This window comes from Glycine soja, chromosome 10, assembly GCF_004193775.1.
Source record: "Glycine soja cultivar W05 chromosome 10, ASM419377v2, whole genome shotgun sequence".
Lineage (NCBI taxonomy): Eukaryota > Viridiplantae > Streptophyta > Magnoliopsida > Fabales > Fabaceae > Glycine > Glycine soja.
Window position 1 is genome coordinate 1,028,666 of NC_041011.1, and position 21,659 is coordinate 1,050,324.

At 31.9% G+C, this 21,659-nt stretch overlaps 2 protein-coding genes and 1 pseudogene across 5 annotated transcripts; 1 reads left to right on the forward strand and 2 right to left on the reverse strand.

Moving 5' to 3' along the window:
- The first annotated feature begins 5,809 nt into the window (after positions 1-5,809).
- On the forward strand, positions 5,810-12,291 carry LOC114372491 (long chain acyl-CoA synthetase 1-like). 3 transcript variants are annotated; one of them, XM_028330066.1, is made up of 20 exons: positions 5,810-5,919; positions 6,606-6,771; positions 6,952-7,015; positions 7,112-7,201; positions 7,309-7,365; positions 7,467-7,515; positions 7,828-7,904; positions 8,029-8,068; positions 8,162-8,256; positions 8,716-8,883; positions 8,976-9,086; positions 9,239-9,326; positions 9,559-9,625; positions 9,758-9,833; positions 10,001-10,118; positions 10,571-10,816; positions 10,912-11,051; positions 11,291-11,473; positions 11,715-11,834; positions 11,949-12,291. In XM_028330066.1, the coding sequence occupies exons 2-20, from the start codon at positions 6,626-6,628 to the stop codon at positions 11,994-11,996; spliced, it is 1,983 nt and encodes a 660-aa protein (XP_028185867.1). In that variant the 5' UTR covers positions 5,810-5,919; positions 6,606-6,625; the 3' UTR covers positions 11,997-12,291. The 3 variants fall into 3 exon arrangements, with proteins under 3 accessions (XP_028185867.1, XP_028185868.1, XP_028185869.1); XM_028330067.1 differs by having other exon boundaries at positions 5,913-5,997; XM_028330068.1 differs by lacking the exon at positions 5,810-5,919 and adding an exon at positions 5,964-5,983.
- Positions 12,292-14,132: 1,841 nt separating this feature from the next.
- Positions 14,133-19,360, reverse strand: LOC114370096 (annotated as a pseudogene). Its single transcript, XR_003657761.1, has 6 exons — positions 19,328-19,360; positions 17,352-17,558; positions 15,402-17,219; positions 15,059-15,298; positions 14,886-14,933; positions 14,133-14,526 (listed from the first exon to the last, which is right to left on the reverse strand). The product of XR_003657761.1 is annotated as a probable pre-mRNA-splicing factor ATP-dependent RNA helicase DEAH2 (transcript).
- On the reverse strand, positions 14,400-16,147 carry LOC114370093 (probable pre-mRNA-splicing factor ATP-dependent RNA helicase DEAH3). Its single transcript, XM_028327377.1, has 5 exons — positions 15,943-16,147; positions 15,402-15,527; positions 15,039-15,298; positions 14,815-14,933; positions 14,400-14,526 (listed from the first exon to the last, which is right to left on the reverse strand). Exons 1-5 carry the CDS (start codon positions 16,145-16,147, stop codon positions 14,400-14,402), a joined length of 837 nt encoding a protein of 278 aa, XP_028183178.1.
- Positions 19,361-21,659: the final 2,299 nt, after the last annotated feature.

Below are 21,659 nucleotides of genomic sequence, written 5' to 3' on the forward strand. Positions count from 1 at the left end.
GTTTATAGAACTGAGTGCCGGAATAGCGGACAAGATTGAAGCCTACATTTTATTTGCTGCAGCAGACTCATATGGTTTTACTTGGATAGGACATGGCCAGGTTTCACCTTGGCATGCATTGTTGGGCTTGGTTGCCCATTGGCTGAGGTTCCAATTATGAAGTAAACCCTTTTTTCTCTCACCCAATTGAAATTTGAAAATATGTTTGGCTAGGTATTCATGAATACTTTCTCTTTTGCTTCTTTCAGGTTCTTCCACCTTTGGTACTATCCTCAAGCGAATATTGAAATCTTTGGCCAGGTACATGATATTACAATCAGTTCCCACTAAATGTTGATGATTTCTAATTATGCTCCTCAAACTGAGGACTCTTCCTAGAAAATTATGTACCTGTGCTGTCTATTCCATTAAGTAGTACTAATAAATAGCATCAATTTGCAGCCTTTGACGGACACATTGTGGCAAGGCATTATAATAAGGCCTTCTAGATCAATATATCACACTCGTGCATTAATGACTTAGCGCACTTGAATTAATTCTTTATTTTAAATTTCCAACTCCTCTAGCTCTTTGTTCCTATTGAACAGTAAAGTGAGGTATTTTTCAGTGATAACATTACTATAATTTTAAATATTATAGTGACAACTAAACAGTTAAGTTTAGGAACTACAGTAATATAATAGATTTTTTTTTTATACACTATCGTTTTTATTCATTGCATAATGCCATTGTGGCTGTTGCTTGCTTCCTTTATTTTCTATTGTATTATGGAAAGCTTATTCTAAAATACGAATTACATTTTTGAATGAGTTTTTCATAATGTAATGAAAAGTACATGAAGTAATAGTGAAAGTGCAAGAAGTTTTGTCTGTCGTTGTGTTTCGTTGTGTTCTGGTGACGAAATGATAAGCCAGAATTTGAAAAGGGAAAGGGAATGGGCTAGCCCGATGCCGAAACATAGCTTGTCTTGGCCCATTAAATGATTTGGGCTGGTCTAATTTTGGAAAGCTCATTCTTTAGTTGAGCAATTCATAGATGTTAAATTAGCTATCAGCAATTGCTTCCTAAAACCATAATTGTTTCCTGCACTTTTTTTTAATCTTATGGAAAGTTTAATCCAAAATATAATTTTATATTCAAGATTAACCTTTCTGAAATATTATTCAAAATGTAATTTTTTATATTTCAAAATCACTAATTTGAGATGTAAATTACATTTTGGATTAGGATGCAGGAAGCGATTGCCTTAGCTATCAGCTCGTCTGTATTTCTCCATCCTACAAATTCTAATGCCCACGTTTTTGCGTCACGCACTGTTGACCTAACGACCCCACTTGTACCTTTATAATGTAGTAAACTAGTCACTAGTAATAAAACAAGAAAAACACAACGAAAATAATTGTTTGAATTGGACTATGATAGCAAGCATTTTTTTTCCCTAAAAGAATATTTTCATGGTCAAAAATTATGAAACTAATTTTTAATACCTATAGATTATTGAAATAAATTATATTTTTCAATGAAATCTTCTTCACATGCATGATAAAAAAATTGAACCCCTATCTATTTGCTTAAAAATTCTAGTCATTCATCAATTATGTTGAGCCTTACTAATATAAATCTATGACAAGTTAATAAGTGTAGTTGGACATGATCCTACTCGAGAACGTTTGTGTTTGTCACGTTATATGGGAATCTAATTCTAAATACAACATAGGTAAGAGGGCTCTTTAAAAATAATAAAAAATGACAGTACTTTAAATAAGACTTGTTTTTTTTACTGAATACTTTAAATAATGATATATTCAGAGGATGCTTGTGAATTGAGTTAGATGAATTTAATGTAAAGTTCTAGAATCCAAGCTTACTTAAAAAAATTTAGAGAACTAATTAAAAATTTTAGTAAAAGCAGAGTGCGGAGTAATTAAACTTAAAATATATAATTAAAATAAAAAGTATATTATTTTGAAAATAGAAATATATTTCCAAAAATAGGCAAAAATATAATAATAATAATAATAATAATAATAATAATAATAATAATAATAATAATAGAAATCGTATTGTTACATAAAGCGCATAGCTAAGTATTAAAGGATAGCATTTATAATGATTTCTGGTGCCAGAATGGAAGTTAATGAATCTTCAGAAAGGCGCGTTCAAAATAAAATTCAACAATTAATGTAATTTATTTAATAATTTTTTTTTCTGTACAAATTTATGTAAGTTGTAAACTGAAAATGCCTACTGTGTTGAATGAACAAATTATTGAATATCCTGATATTATCTTAATAATCATCACCAATTTTAGATAAATCAATAATTTTCTGTCTCACTATTTTATACAATGTATCAGTATCGAGCAAAGTACGTCTTTGTTGTCCTTTTCGGGGGTTATCCACATCAATTTGGCATGCGTTTCATTCAATAATTTAAGAATAATTAGGGGTCAAACGGTTTTCATTTTTATTTTTTGTTTTTATTTTCTGTTTTCATTGCTTGAAAATTGTTTTTATTTAATAATAATAATAATAAAAAAGTCGAAATAGTGTATGAATATTGTGTCAAGTACGTTGTTGTTGTCCTTTGTGTGGCATTAATGTAAACCTAGCTACTGTCAACCGACAATAGTGCTATCCAATAACGAGATGACAAGAGGGGAAGGGCAATGACACCACAACTAATTCAACATGGAACCACAAATCACAAGGGAATTAATCAATATTGCCATGTAAATGTCACTATGACTATAGCCTATAGGACAGGGACAATTTACTTACTAATACAATCACTAAAACATAATGTTGAATGTACCTACTTTTGAATATTTCGTCGTTTGAAAACTCTACCGTTAAGCATATCTAATTTGAGTAATTTTAAGATAGAACACCTATTGTGAAGTTTCTTATCAAGTGTCTAAGTTAGACAAAACATGCTAAAACATTTCATATAATTTTTTTAAAAAAAATCCACACAAAGACAAATCTGTATATTAACTGACAATTTTAATGCGGACCACAAATTTACTGTTTAGAAACTAAAAAAGATTTTTGAAAAAAAAAATAATCCCTCGAATTTAATATTTAAGAACTAACAACGTTCCATTAAAAAAAACTGAAATCGTATTTTTTTATAAAAAAATTAAGAGATTAAAATAAGTATTTTTCTCAAAATTTAGGAGACTAAAACTGAATTTTTCCTAAATTTCAGAGACTAGTCAATTTTTTATAGTCTTATTCAGTATTGAATTGTTAAAATTATCATTGATAATTCTTGTGATAATTATTTAAAAGTCACATTTAAAGAATTAACTTAATGATTACTGTTTCCACAGCACCTCTGATGCTTTAATGAAATTGCTATTGCTGAAAAAAAAAAACTTAAAGATCACTATTGTCACTGATTATCCAAACCGGCAGTAGAGCAACCTAAAACACCATATGCCAATAAAACTTATTAAAGGGAGATACTCTATCAAACACTGTCCAAACGTAGAAATATGTGCGCTTTTGTCACTGATTTAAGCTTGAATAATTAATAAAACGGATTTGCATCCTTTCATGTTAATAAATATTAGGATAATGTTTTATATATATATATATATATATATATATATATATATATATATATATTTGCTAACATACACTAATTTGTGTTTTAGTTGAAATACATTAGTAAGTATAATCGTCTACTTTAAGATAATTTTATTTATGGCTTACTTACTCCAATTTAAAAAACATATGTGTAATTACTATTTAGCAAATTTAAAAAGTAATTGTTAACATAAACACAATTATTTTTTAATTGAAATGTGTTATCGTTTAAGATAATCTCTAACTAATTAAATATAATTTGTTAATAAAAATAAGACATTTCATATTTAAAGATGCAAATCTATTTTGAGACAATATAATAATTTAATACTTATATTTAAAACTCAATTATTTATTCTCTTCTCATTCTTTTTTAGGTTCCTTGTTTTACATAAAAATACTCAATTCTCTCTCCTCTCTCATTCTTCATGTCTAGGGGTGGAAATGAGTCAAACAGCTTGTTGAGGGCCCTCGGTTCGGCCTATGTAAGACTCAACTCGACTTGACTTGTTTATTATAAAGGTCAAGCTCAAACTTTTTAAAAAGTCTTTTTAGATAAAAAGGCCAAGCTAAAACCATAAAAAAAGCTTGTTAAGCTTAACAAGCCAGCTTGTTTAACTAATAATAATAATAATAATAATAATAATAATAACTTTATTTTATCAAATTTTATCTTATCCAGATTTTATTCTATCTAGATTTTATTTTATTCAGATTTTATTCTATCTAGATTTTATTTCCTCCAGATTTTATTTCATCTCATCTTATCTTGTCCAGATTTTATTTTATTTCATTTATGGACTTGGACTTAATAGATTTGTAAGCTTTGGGGTTGAGAATAAAATTCATTTTCTGCAAATCATCTCTACTTCATACGTTTTTTAATATTATGCTCTTTTTATTCTTTTTGATATACTTTGTGCTTTAACGACTTAAATTCAATATGATTTTGTATATCAATTATTTTTGGATTTGTACATTGGAAATTTTATAAGTTTCTTTTTTAGTTAGTATTTCACTAGGTTTTAAAATAATTAATTAATCAAAGATGTCTTTAGGCGGACTTTTAAATAGGCTCGTGGACCAAGCCAGACTTTTATATAAGCTGAGCCGAGACTTAAAAAAAAGACTGACAGGTCATAAGTGAAGCTCAAGCCTTACGTATTCAACTCAGACCGAGCTCAAGCCTAGTAAAACTTGACTAGACTTCCCTCATTTCCACCGGTCTCATTTCTCTTATTCTATCTCATCTCCAATCAATCAAGAGGGATGGGTGGGATTGACATAATAAAAAGAAGGATGGGTGGAGTCCGTCATTGTTAAGTTGTAACGTAGTACTGCATGCTTACACACGACTTAGATTAAGTTCTTAGACACAATTTCAAATTTTGCACCCAATTGAAATCAGGCTGGTTTCTTTATTCGTTCCCTTGTCTCAATTTATGCATATGGGAGAAAAGTCCTCCCCATGGTTGCAGGGTCGAGGACATTAAAATTAAGATAGAATGAGTTTCTGTTGGGATCGATCGGTCAGAGATCCCTAGATTTGGAATTGGATGAAATGTGAAAAGAGAAGATGAATGAAATCAACTATTTTTGCAATCTCAACTTTTCGGATGGAAAAGTGGAAAGAAGTGTGAGATAAGAGTACCATTTTTTTATCTCAACTTTTCGGATGGAAAAGTGGAAAGAAGTGTGAGATAAGAATACCATTTTTTTTATACGCTTTTAATTAAAAATATTTATATTATTTAAGAGAAAATAAAACTTTTTTTAATTTTTTTTCTCTCTTATTAAATAATTTAAAAATCGTTTTATTTCTAACTCTTCTCTCCCTTTACTTTAATTAACTTTTTATCTTAAACCAAACAAAACGTAAGTCATCACCTTAACGAACAATATTAAATTCCATCTTTTTAAGTAAGATATGAAAGAAAGATCCAACTAAGTGGTCAGTCAAAAAAATTTAGATATCACCAAAATCAATATGTAATTAGTTCACACAAGTATGGTACTGTTCAGAAAAAACATAAATGAATAGGGTGAAAACAAGTAACCTAAGAGCACGAGGGAGGAGATGGTCACGTGGAAACAATTGAAGTTTCTGTAAGATAGGGCTCCTCTTCATTCCTCATTATTATTCGTTTCCAACTTTCAACAACCTCATTTACACTAGCTAGCAACTTGCACTTGCACCTCCTTTCTTCGCTATAAAATTCTCAACTTGCTTCTTTTATTATATAAGCCACCCCTCAAATAACCAAACTTATCCTATGTCTGACTTCTACCTTTGTTTCAACACCAAGTTCAGACAAAAAGCAGCGAGGTACACCCTATACACATACACAGCAACCTAGTCTCATTTCACACGTACACCCACCCACGCCAACGTCCGCACCTATCTGTAACCATGTTTCTCTTACATGCCATGAGATTTTGACTTTAGTATCACTCACCCTTTTCGATTTTCAGTTGTCTTTTCTTTTAATGTTATAATTACTAATTAATATGATTATTTGCGATGAGTAAAGCCACTCTAAGTTTCTAACATTCTCCTTCCGTTCCCTGGGATTCGGAACCATGCTTCTAATGCGTGTTTTTTTTTTTTTTCTATGTAAAACTATTATGTTGCCTTATTCTATGCTCCGGGACCACGTAAGCCAAACTCTAACGAATAATTAACTTTTTTTAATTGTTGTGAAACTGTTAATAAGAACTTGATTACATGTTTATTTAAAAATTAGTTGGGATCATATATTAGTCGATCGATGGATAAGTAAGTGATAGTTTCGTTTTGGACCATGCAATGTAACAAGTCGTACTTTATTTTTGTCACTCTTATTTTAAGGACTTTTTAATCATGCTTGACTTTTTGATGCATGTCCTTGGATGATTTAATCATACTAGAGAAAAAGTGCACGAAGTTGACAGAAATTTATGGGAGTTAATTAGTGCTCGTTTTCCTTGCCAGGCGGCTGAATGTTTATACTTGCGTTGTGTCTTGTTGATCAGGTTTTTCATAACAAAGGAGAATGAAGGCTTTTTCAGTTAAAGTTGAGGAAGGAAGGGAAGGTAAAAATGGTAACCTTTCTGTTGGTCCAGTATACCGTAACCTCCTCTCAGAAAATGAATTTCCTCCAATGGATCCTGATTTCAGTACCACTTGGGATATTTTCTGGTAACTAATTAATTTCAGTCCTTATAATTATTCAGGAGTAGCTAGTAGGATATAATGTTATGATCTATGTTCTCTACTGAGCTTTGCCCACTTAATAATATGGTGGGGTCTGTTAAATGTAAATATAGAAAATATTGAAAGTTGGTAGTTGACCAATGAATGATGTTTTGATTATTGCAGTGTGTCTGTCAAAAATCATCCCAATAACCGGATGCTGGGAAAGCGTAAAATTGTTGATGGAAAGGTATCTAATGGAGACAATTTTTTATTTTTTTTTGTTATAGGACTTTATGTGTCATGAAAATCAAGTATTTTAGTTTTTGGTTCATAACGTTCATAGATTGGACCATATGTCTGGAAGACATATAAAGAAGTCTATGATGAAGTTCTGCATATGAGTTCTGCTTTACGAGCATCTGGTTCCGAACCTGTAAGTGCTTGTGAAAGGGCTTCCCTCGTAATTTATATGCACAGTAGATTTGTAGTTTTCAAAGGGAATTAATCTTCTTGATGTCTATTGTGGTGATCCTGTCACAGGGCACTAAAATTGGAATTTATGGATCTAATTGCCCTGAATGGATTGTGGCAATGGAGGTTTGACACTTCTATAACCCTTGTGTTCTCAACGTTTTCTCTCTTGTTCTTTCTATAATGCTACCATATCATAGTTCATAATCATGTTTATATTGGTGTAGGTTTGTTCTGCTCAAAGCTTTATTTGTGTGCCTCTCTATGACACCCTTGGTAAGTTTTCTCTGAAATGAAAATTGTCAAATAAATTCACGTATCCCCACTTCTCTCTCTCTCTCTCACACACATCTTTATTGTTCTGCGGTTAAGACTTAAGAGTCATGCCAAAGAATAGATATGATCCTAATCGAAGCCAATCTTCGAACTTTGTTCATTTTACATCTCTTAGTAAACAGCTATGGTGCTCATTTTCTTTATTAGTGACACATTATTTAATTAGTTTTCTGGTCTAAATAAAATAAAATAAAATAAAAAAGCAGCATTCAAATTTTAATTAAGGCATTTTTTTTTTCATTTTTAATCCAGGACCTGGTGCTGTAAATTTTATCATAGATCATGCAGAAGTAGATTTTGTGTTCGTCCAAGATAAGAAGGTTAAAGAGGTGAGGAAGAAGGAACAATTTTTTTTTAAAATAATAATTAATATTCTGCTTCAGATAATTTTATAAATCTGAGATTCAGAACAGCAGTTTATAGGTTCTTACTTAGTTTCTATACCATTTGCAGCTTTTAAATCCTGAATGTAAATCCTCAAAGCGACTGAAAGGTAAATTTAATTAGGTGTTTCAATTTCAATATTTCTGTGCTCGAGCTAGCAGAACGATTAAATGAATTAAACTAAAATTGATTATGGTTACAGCCATGGTGTGCTTCACTACATTAACAGAGGAAGAGAAAGCTAAAGCCACAGCAATTGGAATTAAGCCATATTCGTGGCATGAATTCTTGCACTTGGTTAGTACTTAGTACGTAAGGAATTGGTCATTCAATGCATAAATCATCCATCTATGCTTAGCACTGAATGAAATTGCTATCTTGTATAACTGCTCGGTTGTTTTCTTCAGTTGCTTGCACGTTTTTTATTTTTATGATGCAATTGTAGAATTGGGTTTGTTTTGTGAAGGTTGGATGCTTGCTCTTTCTAAAAACTTGTTCACACTGGATTAATGAGTTACTTTTTTTCTTTTGTAAAGGTGTTGTGTTATCCATATGAACCTCTTTAATTGAATCATTTGCTCTTTTATGAAATAAATGTAATCCCAAGCTGGCAGAAACTTTACAAAAAAAAAAAAAAAACCACCATATGGATATATATGTGGTGCTAAAATTGTTCTCTGTAGGCTATTCGTGTGATTCCTCGTACTTAATTATCTCTCTGATCTGGTTAAAACGAACACCTTATTATTCTTTCAGGGAAAAGAAAACCCAAAAAGTACTTTTCCACCTCAAGCTCATGACATTTGCACAATAATGTACACTAGTGGGACAAGTGGAGACCCTAAAGGTGTTGTTTTAACGTATGAAAACGTAACGGCTTTAGTAAGAGGAATGGATCTTTTCATGGAACAATTTGAAGACAAGGTAAATCTGGTGCTTAATACACAGGAAAAGTGTTATGATACCATTTAATTTTCTCGTAACAAAAGTGACATGAATATTAATAATTTGCATAGATGACCGTGGATGATGTGTATTTATCATTCCTACCCTTGGCTCATATCCTTGATCGCACTATTGAGGAGTACTTTTTCCGTAAGGGTGCATCTGTTGGATACTATCATGGGGTACGTTTGTCCTCCAATTTCTTGTTAATTTGGATTTGCTTGGTAGGATAATTAACTATTGACATGATACTATGGATACTATCATGAAGCACAAATATTCTGTGTTTTTTATTTATAAATTTTCGTGAATTTCTTGAATTGTTTGCTTGAAGGATCTGAACGCGCTGAGGGATGATTTAATGGAGTTAAAGCCAACACTGTTTGCTGGTGTCCCACGGGTTTTCGAAAAGGTCTATGAAGGCAAGGCCCTCAACAAAAAAAAAAATCTATTGCTTGTGGATTAGAAATGCGAGCAACACTATACATGTTTTGAACACATTTTTTTGTTGTTGCCTTAATTTTATTAGAAACTATAAAATTTTATGAATCTTATTAATTTTATAATTTCTAATAAATTTTAATTAATCAAAAAATGAGTTAGAAGAAGTGTGTTGTTTACACTTTGTTTCAATGAATGAGAAATTTGTTTCAGGTATCAAGAAAGCAGTGGAAGAACTCAATCCAGTGAGGAGAACAGTTTTTGGCATGCTCTACAACTAGTAAGTTGGAATTCTGTATGATGCTATATTATCAGCAACAGTTTCGGTAAAAGTAACAGTACTCTCATTTATTGAGATCATGGATTTTGGGCTGAGGTAGTTTTGCCAATTCACATTTTTCTTTGAATGCAGCAAACTTGGTTGGATGAAAAAAGGATATAAACATAGAGAAGCATCACGTTTAGCCGATTTATTAGCCTTCAGAAAGGTTGTATAATAGTATCTCTTACTTAAAACTTGTATTTTTATTTTAAAAGATCAACTTCTCAAAAAAAATTTCTTTTATTTTTCTTGAAATTAGCCTTCTTTTACATATGGGTAATACCTTCTCCAAATTTTCAACCTACTCCTCCTGTCTTACCCCCTCCATTTTAGGTCAAAGCTAGGCTTGGTGGTCGTGTTCGACTAATAATATCTGGTGGGGCAGCTTTGAGCCCTGAGGTGGAAGAATTCCTGCGTGTCACTACTTGTGCCTTTGTATGCCAAGGCTATGGTAAGGAGAAAAGTTATTATACTATAAGAAATATTAACAACACCTTTTTTTTCATCACACTTGAAATTTACTTGGGTCTTATTAAATATGTAATCTCATTTTCAAATTAGTGAAAATCCAGGTTACAAAAATTTCAAAAAAAAATAGAAAATTTAGTAAAAAAATGTATTATTAATCAAGAAATTATAATATAACTTGAAATGATGTGATGTTAATCGATGTTCACATAAGTGTAACCATATTTTTAAATTTATTAAAGAAAAAAACTAATAATATATCACATGAAAATTGGTCAAAATTACATAATCCGGAACCATATAATAAGTTTGATTTACTAGTCTTATACTAATTATAAATTAAAAATAAGATTAAACAGAGAAAATTTTAACATTTTTATGTTGGACATAACACAACATAATCAATACGTTACATTGACACACTGGTTAATCCAGGTCTGACAGAAACATGTGGACCAACTACTCTTGGCTTTCCTGACGAAATGTGCATGCTTGGTACTGTTGGAGCTGTATCCATATATAATGAAATAAAGCTGGTGGAGGTTCCAGAGATGGGCTACAATCCTCTTGAAACTCCTCCATGTGGTGAGATATGTGTGAGAGGGAAAACTGTTTTCACTGCTTACTACAAAAATCCAGAGTTAACAAAGGAAGCTATTAAAGATGGATGGTTTCACACAGGTAATTGAGTTGTCATTTCCTGCCTCAAAATAATCTGTTTTTAGGAATCTTAATATGGTCTAATGTGATTGTCTGTCATTGTTTGGTATCCTCAGGGGACATAGGAGAAATGCTTCCTAATGGTGTTATTAAGATCATTGACAGGAAGAAGAATCTTGTTAAACTTTCCCAAGGAGAGTATATAGCACTTGAGCATCTTGAAAATGTTTATGGAATCACTCCTATAGTTGAAGATGTAAGTATTTTCACTAGTTCAGCATAGTTTTTTTTTTCCCGATAAATGTTAGTTAATTGTTAATTTTTTGGTTTGCGGGAGGAATCAAACTCACCATATTTCCCTTCTTCTCTTCTCCTTTTACCACCAATCCAACCCTATAACTCCTAGTTCAGCATAGTTAATTGGTACACTTTTTAGTCCATAAACTCTCGATTGTTGGTATGTTTGTGATTCGTTTTTGTATGTTTTACTGTTAGATCTGGGTTTATGGGAATAGCTTCAAGTCAATGCTGGTTGCAGTAGTAGTTCCAAATGAAGAATTTGCCAATAAGTGGGCATATTCGAATGGTCACATAGCTTCTTTCCCCAAACTCTGCTCTCTTGATCAACTGAAGAAATATGTGCTATCTGAGCTCAAGTTGACAGCTGAGAGGAATAAGGTAACATCTACAAATAATGAAATGCTGTTAAAGTAAAAACTTTATTGCTTTAGGTATGAAAAAAAAAAACTTAAAATTATTATATTATTATTTTTGGAAAGATTTATAAACTATGAAGCATGGAGGCTACATAACAAACAGAAAACTAGAAAGACTTTGGTCTTGCAATCATATAACATCTGGTATATGATTCTCTAATTGTCTTGTGTCCTCTTCAATTTTTTGTCCTTCATAAAACTAGCTGAGGGGCTTTGAACATATCAAGGGGGTGATATTAGAGCCGCATGAATTTGACATGGAAAGAGATTTGGTGACTGCAACACTGAAGAAGAAAAGAAACAAACTGCTCAAGTATTATCAGGTGATCAGATATCCTCTTATTTTGGTCCTTACTTTGCTTACTCTCATTTATTGCAGTCTATTTAAATAGTGGTGTACACTAGAAATACTCACAAAATTGTTCATATTGTCACAGGTGGAAATAGATGAAATCTACCAAAGTTTGACAGGGAAAAAAGCATAACTTCTGAGGTTGCTAAATTCTAGACACGGATATGCCTATTTAGTAGTACCCAGTAACCCCGTTCCACAACTCTCATCTATATATATAATCCTAGAAGCTCAATGCTAGTATTTTGTGTGAGGTATTATGCAGCAACTAGCAACTGCTGAACCATGATATTTACCTAATTGTCAAAGTCTATATATACGAGAACAATTCATTTCGCGTGGAGAAAGTATGTTTGTTGTCAATCCTCATATGCCCGCGGCACGCTACAGCCTACAGGCATGTTGAATATAAAATCAATTTTTGCACACGGAATGAAATCAAGTCCATGAATTAGATTAGAGAATAGGTGGCCAGATAATAATTTCAGGATTCTTACGCTAAGTTACCCCGAAAGTTTGATAAAGTTAAAATGTTGTAAACAAGTACTGCTATATATATATATATATATATATATATATATATATATATATTAAGATGGATCACATCAGTTACAAATGACTAAAATATTCTTCCCCAGACTTTGAAAATTCTCTCTCTGAGGTAGCTTTTGAATAAGTTAACTCTAATCAGTTTCTAACATGATGTTTAAATTTACTCAATATTGTTGTTAGGCTAACATACTCTTGCGGCTAATATGTCTGATATTGAGCATTTAAATAATGGACAAAAGAGATAAAGATGATATGATGTGATAAACAGAGAGAAAAATGATAAGTGTTGAATAAGTGTTTAAAAAAAATAGATGTTCAAATATGTAGTTCTTCCTATTTTCAACTCACGGACACTCAGACTCTATACATCTACAAAAACAGACACAAGAGCTGAAGGAAGTAAATGAATATCCCATCAATCCTTTCCACCAAATTTGTATCACCCAATACATATATGTACTTGAAAAACCCTCTTTGTTGCAACTCTTTTCAGTATTATTACTTGCTAGAATTCATTTTTTACTAAACCATTAAAATGTTTGTAAGTGATCATTATCGTCGCTCAATTGTTGGAAGCCTCGTTGAACTGAAATCTGAAAGCTTCTTGTCACTCTACTGATGTACCCTTGAAAAATCCAACCTCAATCTGGTTCAGACAAACAAATTCAAAGATCAAATCTTCAATATGATAGTGCATCGAAATGAGTAATAAATAATTTTGTATATTTTCATTTCAATTATCATCTTGATTGTCAATTGCCATTTGATAAGGTGGCATGTGCCAAGGGAAAATATACTTAGGACAAAGTATGATTGCTACTAGTAAAAGTATGTGAAGACAAACAAAATATGACAAGCTACAATATTCAAATAAAACATCATCAATTGACCTCTTTTCTTTGGGAGGGTTTAGTATACAAAACCTACATGGGAGTCTATCATTTTCAACCTAAAATTTATGGAAAAGTTTAAATAAATTTCTACCTTGCTTATATTTGATTAGACACAAAAAAAAATTAAACTAAAATATATTTTTGATCATTTATTTTTAAAAGACTTATTTTGATCTTTTAACTTTAAAATTGGAGTTATTTATTATTTCATCAACTTCAAAGTAACATCATTATTATTTTACTTTTAGTCATTTATTTTTTAAGATTCAATTTGATCTTTTATTTTTTAAAGATTTATTTTTATCTTTTAACTTTAAAATTGAGGGAGTTATTTGATAATTTCATCAACTGCAAAGTAGCATCATTATTATTTTACATTTTGCACCGGTTATAAAACACACCAATAACAATTTTAATCCATTAGTGAGCCAAGGAAAATATAACAATTTACAATATTGAAATAAAACATCACTATTTCACCTCCTTACTCGACGGTGTCTTCTTAGTAGCTCTACTTCATCTTTACACATTGTATTGTACTGAGGTTAAATAAGAAGAAAATCTTAATTTAAATTATTTTTTATAAATTACTTTCATTTTATCTAAAGACAGAAAATTTTCTAATTTTTTTTCATTCCATTTTCCTTTTACTTCTATCTTTTTTATTTCCTCTTCATTTCCATTCTAATCCAAACAAAACACGCATTATTTATTTTTTTACAAAATAATAGCCGTTCTTTTTTCAGAGCTTTCAATACAAATTATTTTAATAAAAAAAATGAAAACATATCTCATTAGAAAAATGCATGATAAGGCCTCCAAAATAAAAATTAAAAATAGTAAAATTCCCATGGTCAATACTTAGGTGTATAAGAGCAAAAAGTGGACGAATATAAAACATGTAATACACTAATAAATAGTACAAGAAACACAGCCTATTTCTCATTAAAATTAACAATCAATAGGACCTTCAGAGGTAATAAAACAGTACCACTCGGAAATTTTCCCGTGACAAAATTACGATGTCAAAATGCAGGAGACTAAATATCCAATTCCAATTCAAAGGCAAAAAAGGCATGGATTGTAGGACTTCATTTACGACTCCTGGCTTCCTCCTTTTCCTTTTCTCGCTTCTTGTAAAGCCTCTCAAGAACACGCTTCGCTTCACATTGTGGACAATTCGACAAATCATAGTAATGTGGGGCTACATCCACTAACCTGTAAAGTTGACTACATCTTAATAACATCTACCAAAGAAGAACCACAAGGTCCACAAAGATAAATTCGACAGTTCATCATGCAACGCTTCTACCAGCTAAATCAAGGAGTGGATGGAATTTAAAATGACATATTGGGTATATATCCCTGCTTCATTTCAATCTCAAAACCAAATGTTTCTGTAATTTATAATAGAAAACTATATATTTAATTGATTAGTTTCAGCGTTCTTTTACTCTAAAACAAAAACAGGCCTCCTTTCAAATACTATACACGAAATGTGTTTACGTTTTCACCATTTCGAGGTTGTCAAACTCAATCTTAGCTAAAGCATTCCAGATATCAAACAAAAATCTTACCCACTCCGGTTTGTGGTCCAGGCAATTTGATGGATGCAAGAGCACCACCTACTCAGAAAACAAACATAAATCATTAATATAAATATAATCTTCCAGCCTTCACGGTAGCTCTTTTAGTAGTGCAACAAGAAAAACAGAGAAAGAACTACAAACAGCATCTCTTACTAACAAACCTGGTTGTTTTTCACTGTCAAGTAAATGTCCTGTCCGCTCCAGATGGGCCACCTGCATGAAATATCCTGCCAGCATTGCCTTTCTAATGTTGACATAGTAGTCACGGCTATTGAAATCAGTGATGCATAACTTCAAGTTAAACCGAGCCATGATTCGCACAAGTTGTTGTCTAACACTGTCCGCTGATTTCAATGCCCTATGATTAACAAAGTTATCATAACACCAAGAAGGATCGTCATCTGAAAAGCCATTCATATATAATTAACAAATTTGACATCAGAACAAATAAATAGCAAGAATTCAATAATTAAAATATAAAAGGTATCATAAATATGTACTTACTATTTTGCTTGTAGGCATGGTATACATTCAAGAGCGTGAGATGATCCCCATCAATGTGTCCTAAACTAGCTTTTGCTTCATCTGCAGCATTTTGTGCTGCCCTAGGCCGGACAAAGCAATTGGGTACTAAAGAAAGAAATTATTATCACACAGGAGGCCCACAGAAGGTAAGCAGATGCATAGAGGCAAGACCACACCATTTTCTTCAAGAGATTGAGAGAATACTGAGAAACTGCAATTATCTGCATCAGCATTTACTCGGCATCCTATGGTGCATGCCAACGAGGGCATGGAACCCAGAGAAGACAGTTGCTGATGACTACCTAACAGGACATTTTCTACTAAACGCATTCATGCGCATCTGAGCACATGTGTAAGCAGTCAAACATCCCATCATGTGCACAATATTGCATCTGTGCAGATGTACAAATGCCGGACATCCCCATCAAAGTGGAGCCCAGCAAACCGACATTCCCTTAGCATTATGATTGCACTCTAGAGTCTAGACAGACACAAAAATAAACAATTAAAAGAAGAACACCAGATAGCACGGCAGAAACGGAAAGAATCTCATTTGAACAGTTGAATTCAGGACTAACAACGAGCATCTTTGGCATCTGAGGGTCCAGTGGAAATTCACTCATAATCTGACCCAGCTTTGTTAAGTTACCATCATCGTCCAGTGCACCCAAGTAATTCAACACTTCCAATGCACGCATTAAGGTCTCTGGGGCAGGAGGGTCCATGAAATCAAAAGGCACTAAATCATCTATACCAAGTTTCTTTAAGGTAAGAACAGTGTAGGCAAGATTAGATCTCAAAATTTCAGGATAGGTCTGCGGCAGAAGATCATTGTTGAAACTTTTTCAGTATAAAGTCTAAAGCATTTCCCTGGTTGAGTTCTTCCAGCATGTCCAGATCTCTGGTGTGCACTAGCCTTTGATATTGGAGACACCAACAAAGACTCAACACGCATTCGAGGGTTATAAACCTGCTGCTTAGCAAATCCAGGGATTTAAGGATAGGTCTGCGGCAGAAGATCATTGTTGAAACTTTTTCAGTATAAAGTCTAAAACATTTCCCTGGTTGAGTTCTTCCAGCACGTCCAGATCTCTGGTGTGCACTAGCCTTTGATATTGGAGACACCAACAAAGACTCAACACGGATTCGAGGGTTATAAACCTGCTGCTTAGCAAATCCAGGGTCAATAATATAGACTATACTATCAATTGTCAAGGACGTTTCTGCTATTTTTGTTGATACCATAATCTTCCTTCCAGGATGCCCTCCCTCCTTAACTGGAGGTGGAGCTGGCTTGAAAATCTTCTGCTGCATTGCAGGAGGAAGAGTAGAATACACAAGGGCACCACTTTCACAGGGCCCACCTGGTCTCCCATATTGGAAATTTCTTTGTTTATTTTGCGGCATGCATCCTCAATCTCTTCCTCTTCAGTGAGAAAAACGAGTATATCTCCAGGGAGTTCACACATGTGAATCTGCACCACCGTCCTAATAGCAGCCTCCAACTAATCCCTTTCTGGGTCCTGAGTATAGAAGATTTCCACCGGATGTAGTCTTCCAGGAACCTTCATAAGAGGGGCCCTGCTAAAATATCCCTGGAAATTCTCAGCTTCAAGTGTTGCACTCATAACAACTAACTTCAAGTCAGGTCTATTTCTAAGCACTTCCTTAAGAAGGCCAAACAGCACATCTGTAGCCAAAGTCCTCTCGTGTGCTTCGTCAAGAATAATTACTTTGTATCGTTCCAAAAGCGGATCCGTCATTGCCTCTCTCAGAGGCATACCATCAGTGAGATACCTATTGGCGGGAGAGAAAAACATAAAACATAAAACATCCCATTAGAGACATAAAAGAGCTAGCAAAAAACAAAAAACATTATACAGCAAGCTCTGAATTAATTAATTAATTAATTAGTATAATACAACATACTTCAAAAGTGTCCTGGCACTACTGCAATCCTCAAATCTGATGCTGTAGCCAACCAACCTCTTCTCCAATGTTGACATCCATCTCCTCAGCCACACGCCTGGAAACAGACATCGCAGCCACTCTACGAGGCTGAGTACACGCAATCATCATCTTCCTACGTTTATCAGGGGTTTCTATATCCAAAGCTTCCGAAACAAATTGAGGAATCTGTTCCCCAAAATATAAAACAAAACACAATTAGAAAAGTACATTTTTTCTAGCAATTACTCCTAGTTCGATAGTAGCATCGCAGAATAAGGTAAAGCAAAAGCAATATATATGGGAGTTTGAATAGAGAGAGAGAGAGAGAGAAACCTGAGTGGTAAAGCAGCCTCAATGGAAGAAGCTCCTAGAAACTGGTAAAAAGAAAAGAAAAAAAAGTGAAGGAGGAACGTGGTGTGCGATTGAGATTCTGAATATTTATTTGGGCCGACAACGTTTTACGAGTGTGGATCGGGCTGTTTGCTATCGGGTTGGGTTTGGGGTGTAATTGTAATTGGGCCTAGTTTATTACCTTAATTGCACTTACGCTGTATTAAGATGGGCTTATTCTGTATGTTCACTGCTACGCCCATTCCAATATCACCAGTCGGTCCACTCCTCGTTGCTTAGAAAGAAAAATTTAGACAAGTTATTTTTCTGGTACTCATAAGGAAACACTTTTTTTCTTCTCTAAATTAGTTTGAAATAGGAGGATTTTTTTATTGTTAAAAATAATAAATAATTTCATGTTAAAAATAATAGATTAAAAAGTTAAACTTTTTAAATTAATGTCAAAATATTTAATATGATTTGTTTATTTTAATTTTCTATTCCACTTATCAAAACAAGTTGTAAGAAGTTACTATTTTATTTTGATGATTATAAAAATTACTTTTTTTCTATATATTTCATCGACATTTTCCCCCTGATATAAATAAAGGCAAGCATACGTAATAATAATGCTTGAGTTGGCAGTGACCAATGTAGACGGTTGCAATGGATAATTGGACATAGTGATGTTCGCCCGTGTCAAAGTTTTTGAAAAGGAAAATGTATGTAGGTGGAGTAGTGTGTTATAATTCGATTTGGAGGATGGTATAACCTACACATAATCATTTGAGATGGATGTTTCTGCAGTACGTTATGGTGCCCGTGTGATTGATACTGGTATATCATACACAATCATTTGAGGTGGATCCAGTACGGTATATTGCCCATATGATTGACAATTTTGCATGACATTCCAACTTTGAAGGTTATGTCACTTTTTTAACTTTTTTCTTCTAAAGTGCAGATATTTTTTTGCTGGAGGTAAAGTGGCAACTATTCTCCCTTTGGACTTCTGATTAAATAGGAAAATCTTAAGCAAGTTAATCCACCTATTTGAAAACAGATGTGATGTCAAATCTGGAAGCACATAAAGAAACAAAACTTAAAGGTTGGCCTTTTACAATTATTTCATCTTTATATCCTTGAAATATATAATAAAAAACTCAATTGTGTAACGTCTCTGTATTTAATAAATAAATAAATTACTTATCCAATAAATAAATCTTTGTAAATTTTTATTAATGTTTAAAATATCTAAAAACTAACTTTGTTAACTTTAATTATTAGATAGTTCTTAGGATAATTACTTAAAAATAATATATGAATATAATTAAGATAAATAAACAATCAATTCATATTGTTTCATAATTATTATGTTATCTAACTCTTGCCTATAATTAAATTGCTAGGTTGTTTCAGTGATGACATTTCTCATTTAATTTTACCATAAATATTTTCTTTATCTCATAAGTGTTACGTAAGAGAGAAAAGGACAGAGAAAGTGATAAAATAAGGAAACAGTGATTGAAGGTTTGATACATTAATTCTAATAGATACTTTTAGGAACAAGCATAAAAATTATGGATTTGAATCTCATATATAGCTATAGACAAATAATATACTACGGGCATAGGTATCATATAACCCCAGCAAACCATGGTATTTCAGTTCAATTTCTATCAGATGGGCATAGGTAACATGTTAGTTACAAATGTTTAATTTTGCTATTGTTTATTTAGTGATGAATTTAAAATCATGAGCATAGTTAACATATTCGTGTAGTTTTTTATTATTATTTGTTACTATGATGTGATAGGTCCAAAATCATTAGTATAGTTTACATATATCTATAAATATAATATTTTATTACTATATAGTAGTAGTACCATTTAGTGATATATTCATAATTATAAATAAAAAATTATTTTATATGCGTACAAATGTTTGTTTGAATTGTTTCCATCCAAATATATTATAGAAATGGGTTTTGAAACTGTGGTTGTATACTTGTATATTTCATATTACATACTCTATTTCTTTTTAAGTGTCGAATTGTTGGTAAATTTTTGTTTCTGTCTATCTTCCGTTTGTAAAATTTAATATTACATTTATTATTCTTATTTATCTATTAATCTATAATTAATTTATATATGTATTTATTGTGGAGGGAAAAAAAGGTAAAAAAAAAGAGAGTCTTACAACTACAGCATTTTATCATAATAAATAAATATTATTGTATTTTTTTTTGTTTCTACAAAACAACTTAAAAGACAAATAATAAGTCGGGTTGATTTTTTATTTTTATGGATTGATCTAACTCAGTTTGTTGAATATGATTTCTGAGTATTGTAAATATATAATGTATAGTGATGGAATTAATTGTTGTGAGTTACAGTTTCCCATAAATAGAAAAGGCCATTAGATGCGAACCTCAAGCTATAGCTAGGTCATGTAACATTCCCGGGAGTTACGTCCAACCTATTAACTGAGCCTCGAGCAACTGCAGTCTGCACATATGAAATTTAAAAACCGTCCAAGATAGATGAGATTTCATCATCGAGTAAAATAAGTTAAGAGGTTAGTACTATTGTTAGTTTTCGGTTCGGTGTCACAGATCATAAGTTGTGTAGTTTGCATGTCCTTTTAATTCACGTACTGATGTACCTGGCAACTGTTTCATAACTAGGCATTTTCAAAAGTACATGATGATACGTATCATAACTTGGCAACTATAGTTTGCCTTCCTGTTTGGATTACAACTTGAAAACTTCCCATTTTCACCATGCATATAGTCATCTGATTTTTTTTTTTAGGAGACATATATTCATCTGTTATACATATTGGAAAAATTTCATTAATCTGTGATGAAATATTAGTTGCATTTTACACTAGTATGTATAATCTGTTTTCGATTAAACTATACAGTACTTGTCATCGATCTGTTTCCAATAACACATTATGATGCGTAGTAATAATTATAAATATATATATATATAAAGAAACTTATCGTTTGTGGTTTGTACTAGGCATCAGTTTCCAAATTCCTAACTTGAGATTCGTGGTAAATACTCAATAGATGGTTCCTTCTTTCTTCCGAAACCAGGACCACTGGTGGTTGTTACAAATCCAATTAATAGCAAAGTGAGAGAAATATGATACCTATAGACTATAGTTGGCGGTTGATGGAAAAACAAGTGACTATCCATTTCCAAAACTGATTCTCCACTGTGGGATCGTTAATTGGTTACTCCTATTCCTATCATCCTCACTCAAGTTCCACTGCCCAACCGCAACGGGACCTATCTAGCCGCCTCATTCCCGTCCTACAACAACTGTATTTTCTTCTTAAAATGTCAGACTAACTAATCAAATTAGTTAAACATATTTAATCACATTAATTTTAATTAAAAAGTAATTTTTTTAAACTTATCTTTTATTCAAATTTTATATTAAGAATGAGAAACAATCAATTAAATTAAAAATATTTTTAAAATAATATTATTAAATAATATAAAATTAGTTGAAATTTTTTTATATAATATTTGAGATCAAGAAAAAAGTTTTTTTCTTATAAGTAAGACCAAAGGAAATATATTAAGTTTGTTAATTTTTATAATAATTATTTTTGAAATTAAATAAGATATGAGTTTAATTAATTAATTAATAATATAGAAATAAAAAAATTACACTTACAATGCATGCATTGTCGATTGAACTCTTTCTTTTAATATTTGTTTAATTTTGATTAATTTGATCTGAAGAATTTGTTTGTTTTACATAGATGTCATTCATTATTGTTAAATAATACTACTACAACAAAAAAAGTAAATAAACTTATTTTTTGTGTGTGTGCAGAGTTGAAATTAAGCACTAATGAGTAATGAAAAAAATATATGTGCAGGTCATGTAATAAAAAAAATTATGTCTCCATGATGGATGCATTGTACATTTGCATTG

What these genes read in the sequence shown, in the direction of transcription:
- LOC114372491 (XM_028330066.1), top strand. Translation starts at nt 6,626, where the DNA reads ATGAAGGCTTTTTCAGTTAAAGTTGAGGAAGGAAGGGAAGGTAAAAAT. An exon ending in ACCACTTGGGATATTTTCTG is followed by an intron (nt 6,772 to 6,951) that starts GTAACTAATTAA and finishes TGATTATTGCAG; the next exon opens with TGTGTCTGTCAAAAATCATC. An exon ending in AGATGGATGGTTTCACACAG is followed by an intron (nt 10,817 to 10,911) that starts GTAATTGAGTTG and finishes TGGTATCCTCAG; the next exon opens with GGGACATAGGAGAAATGCTT.
- LOC114370093 (XM_028327377.1), bottom strand. Translation starts at nt 16,147, where the DNA reads ATGGACCCTCCTGCCCCAGAGACCTTAATGCGTGCATTGGAAGTGTTG. An exon ending in CCATGCCTACAAGCAAAATA is followed by an intron (nt 15,299 to 15,401) that starts GTAAGTACATAT and finishes ATGGCTTTTCAG; the next exon opens with ATGACGATCCTTCTTGGTGT. An exon ending in GTTTGTTAGTAAGAGATGCT is followed by an intron (nt 14,934 to 15,038) that starts GTTTGTAGTTCT and finishes TTTTCTGAGTAG; the next exon opens with GTGGTGCTCTTGCATCCATC.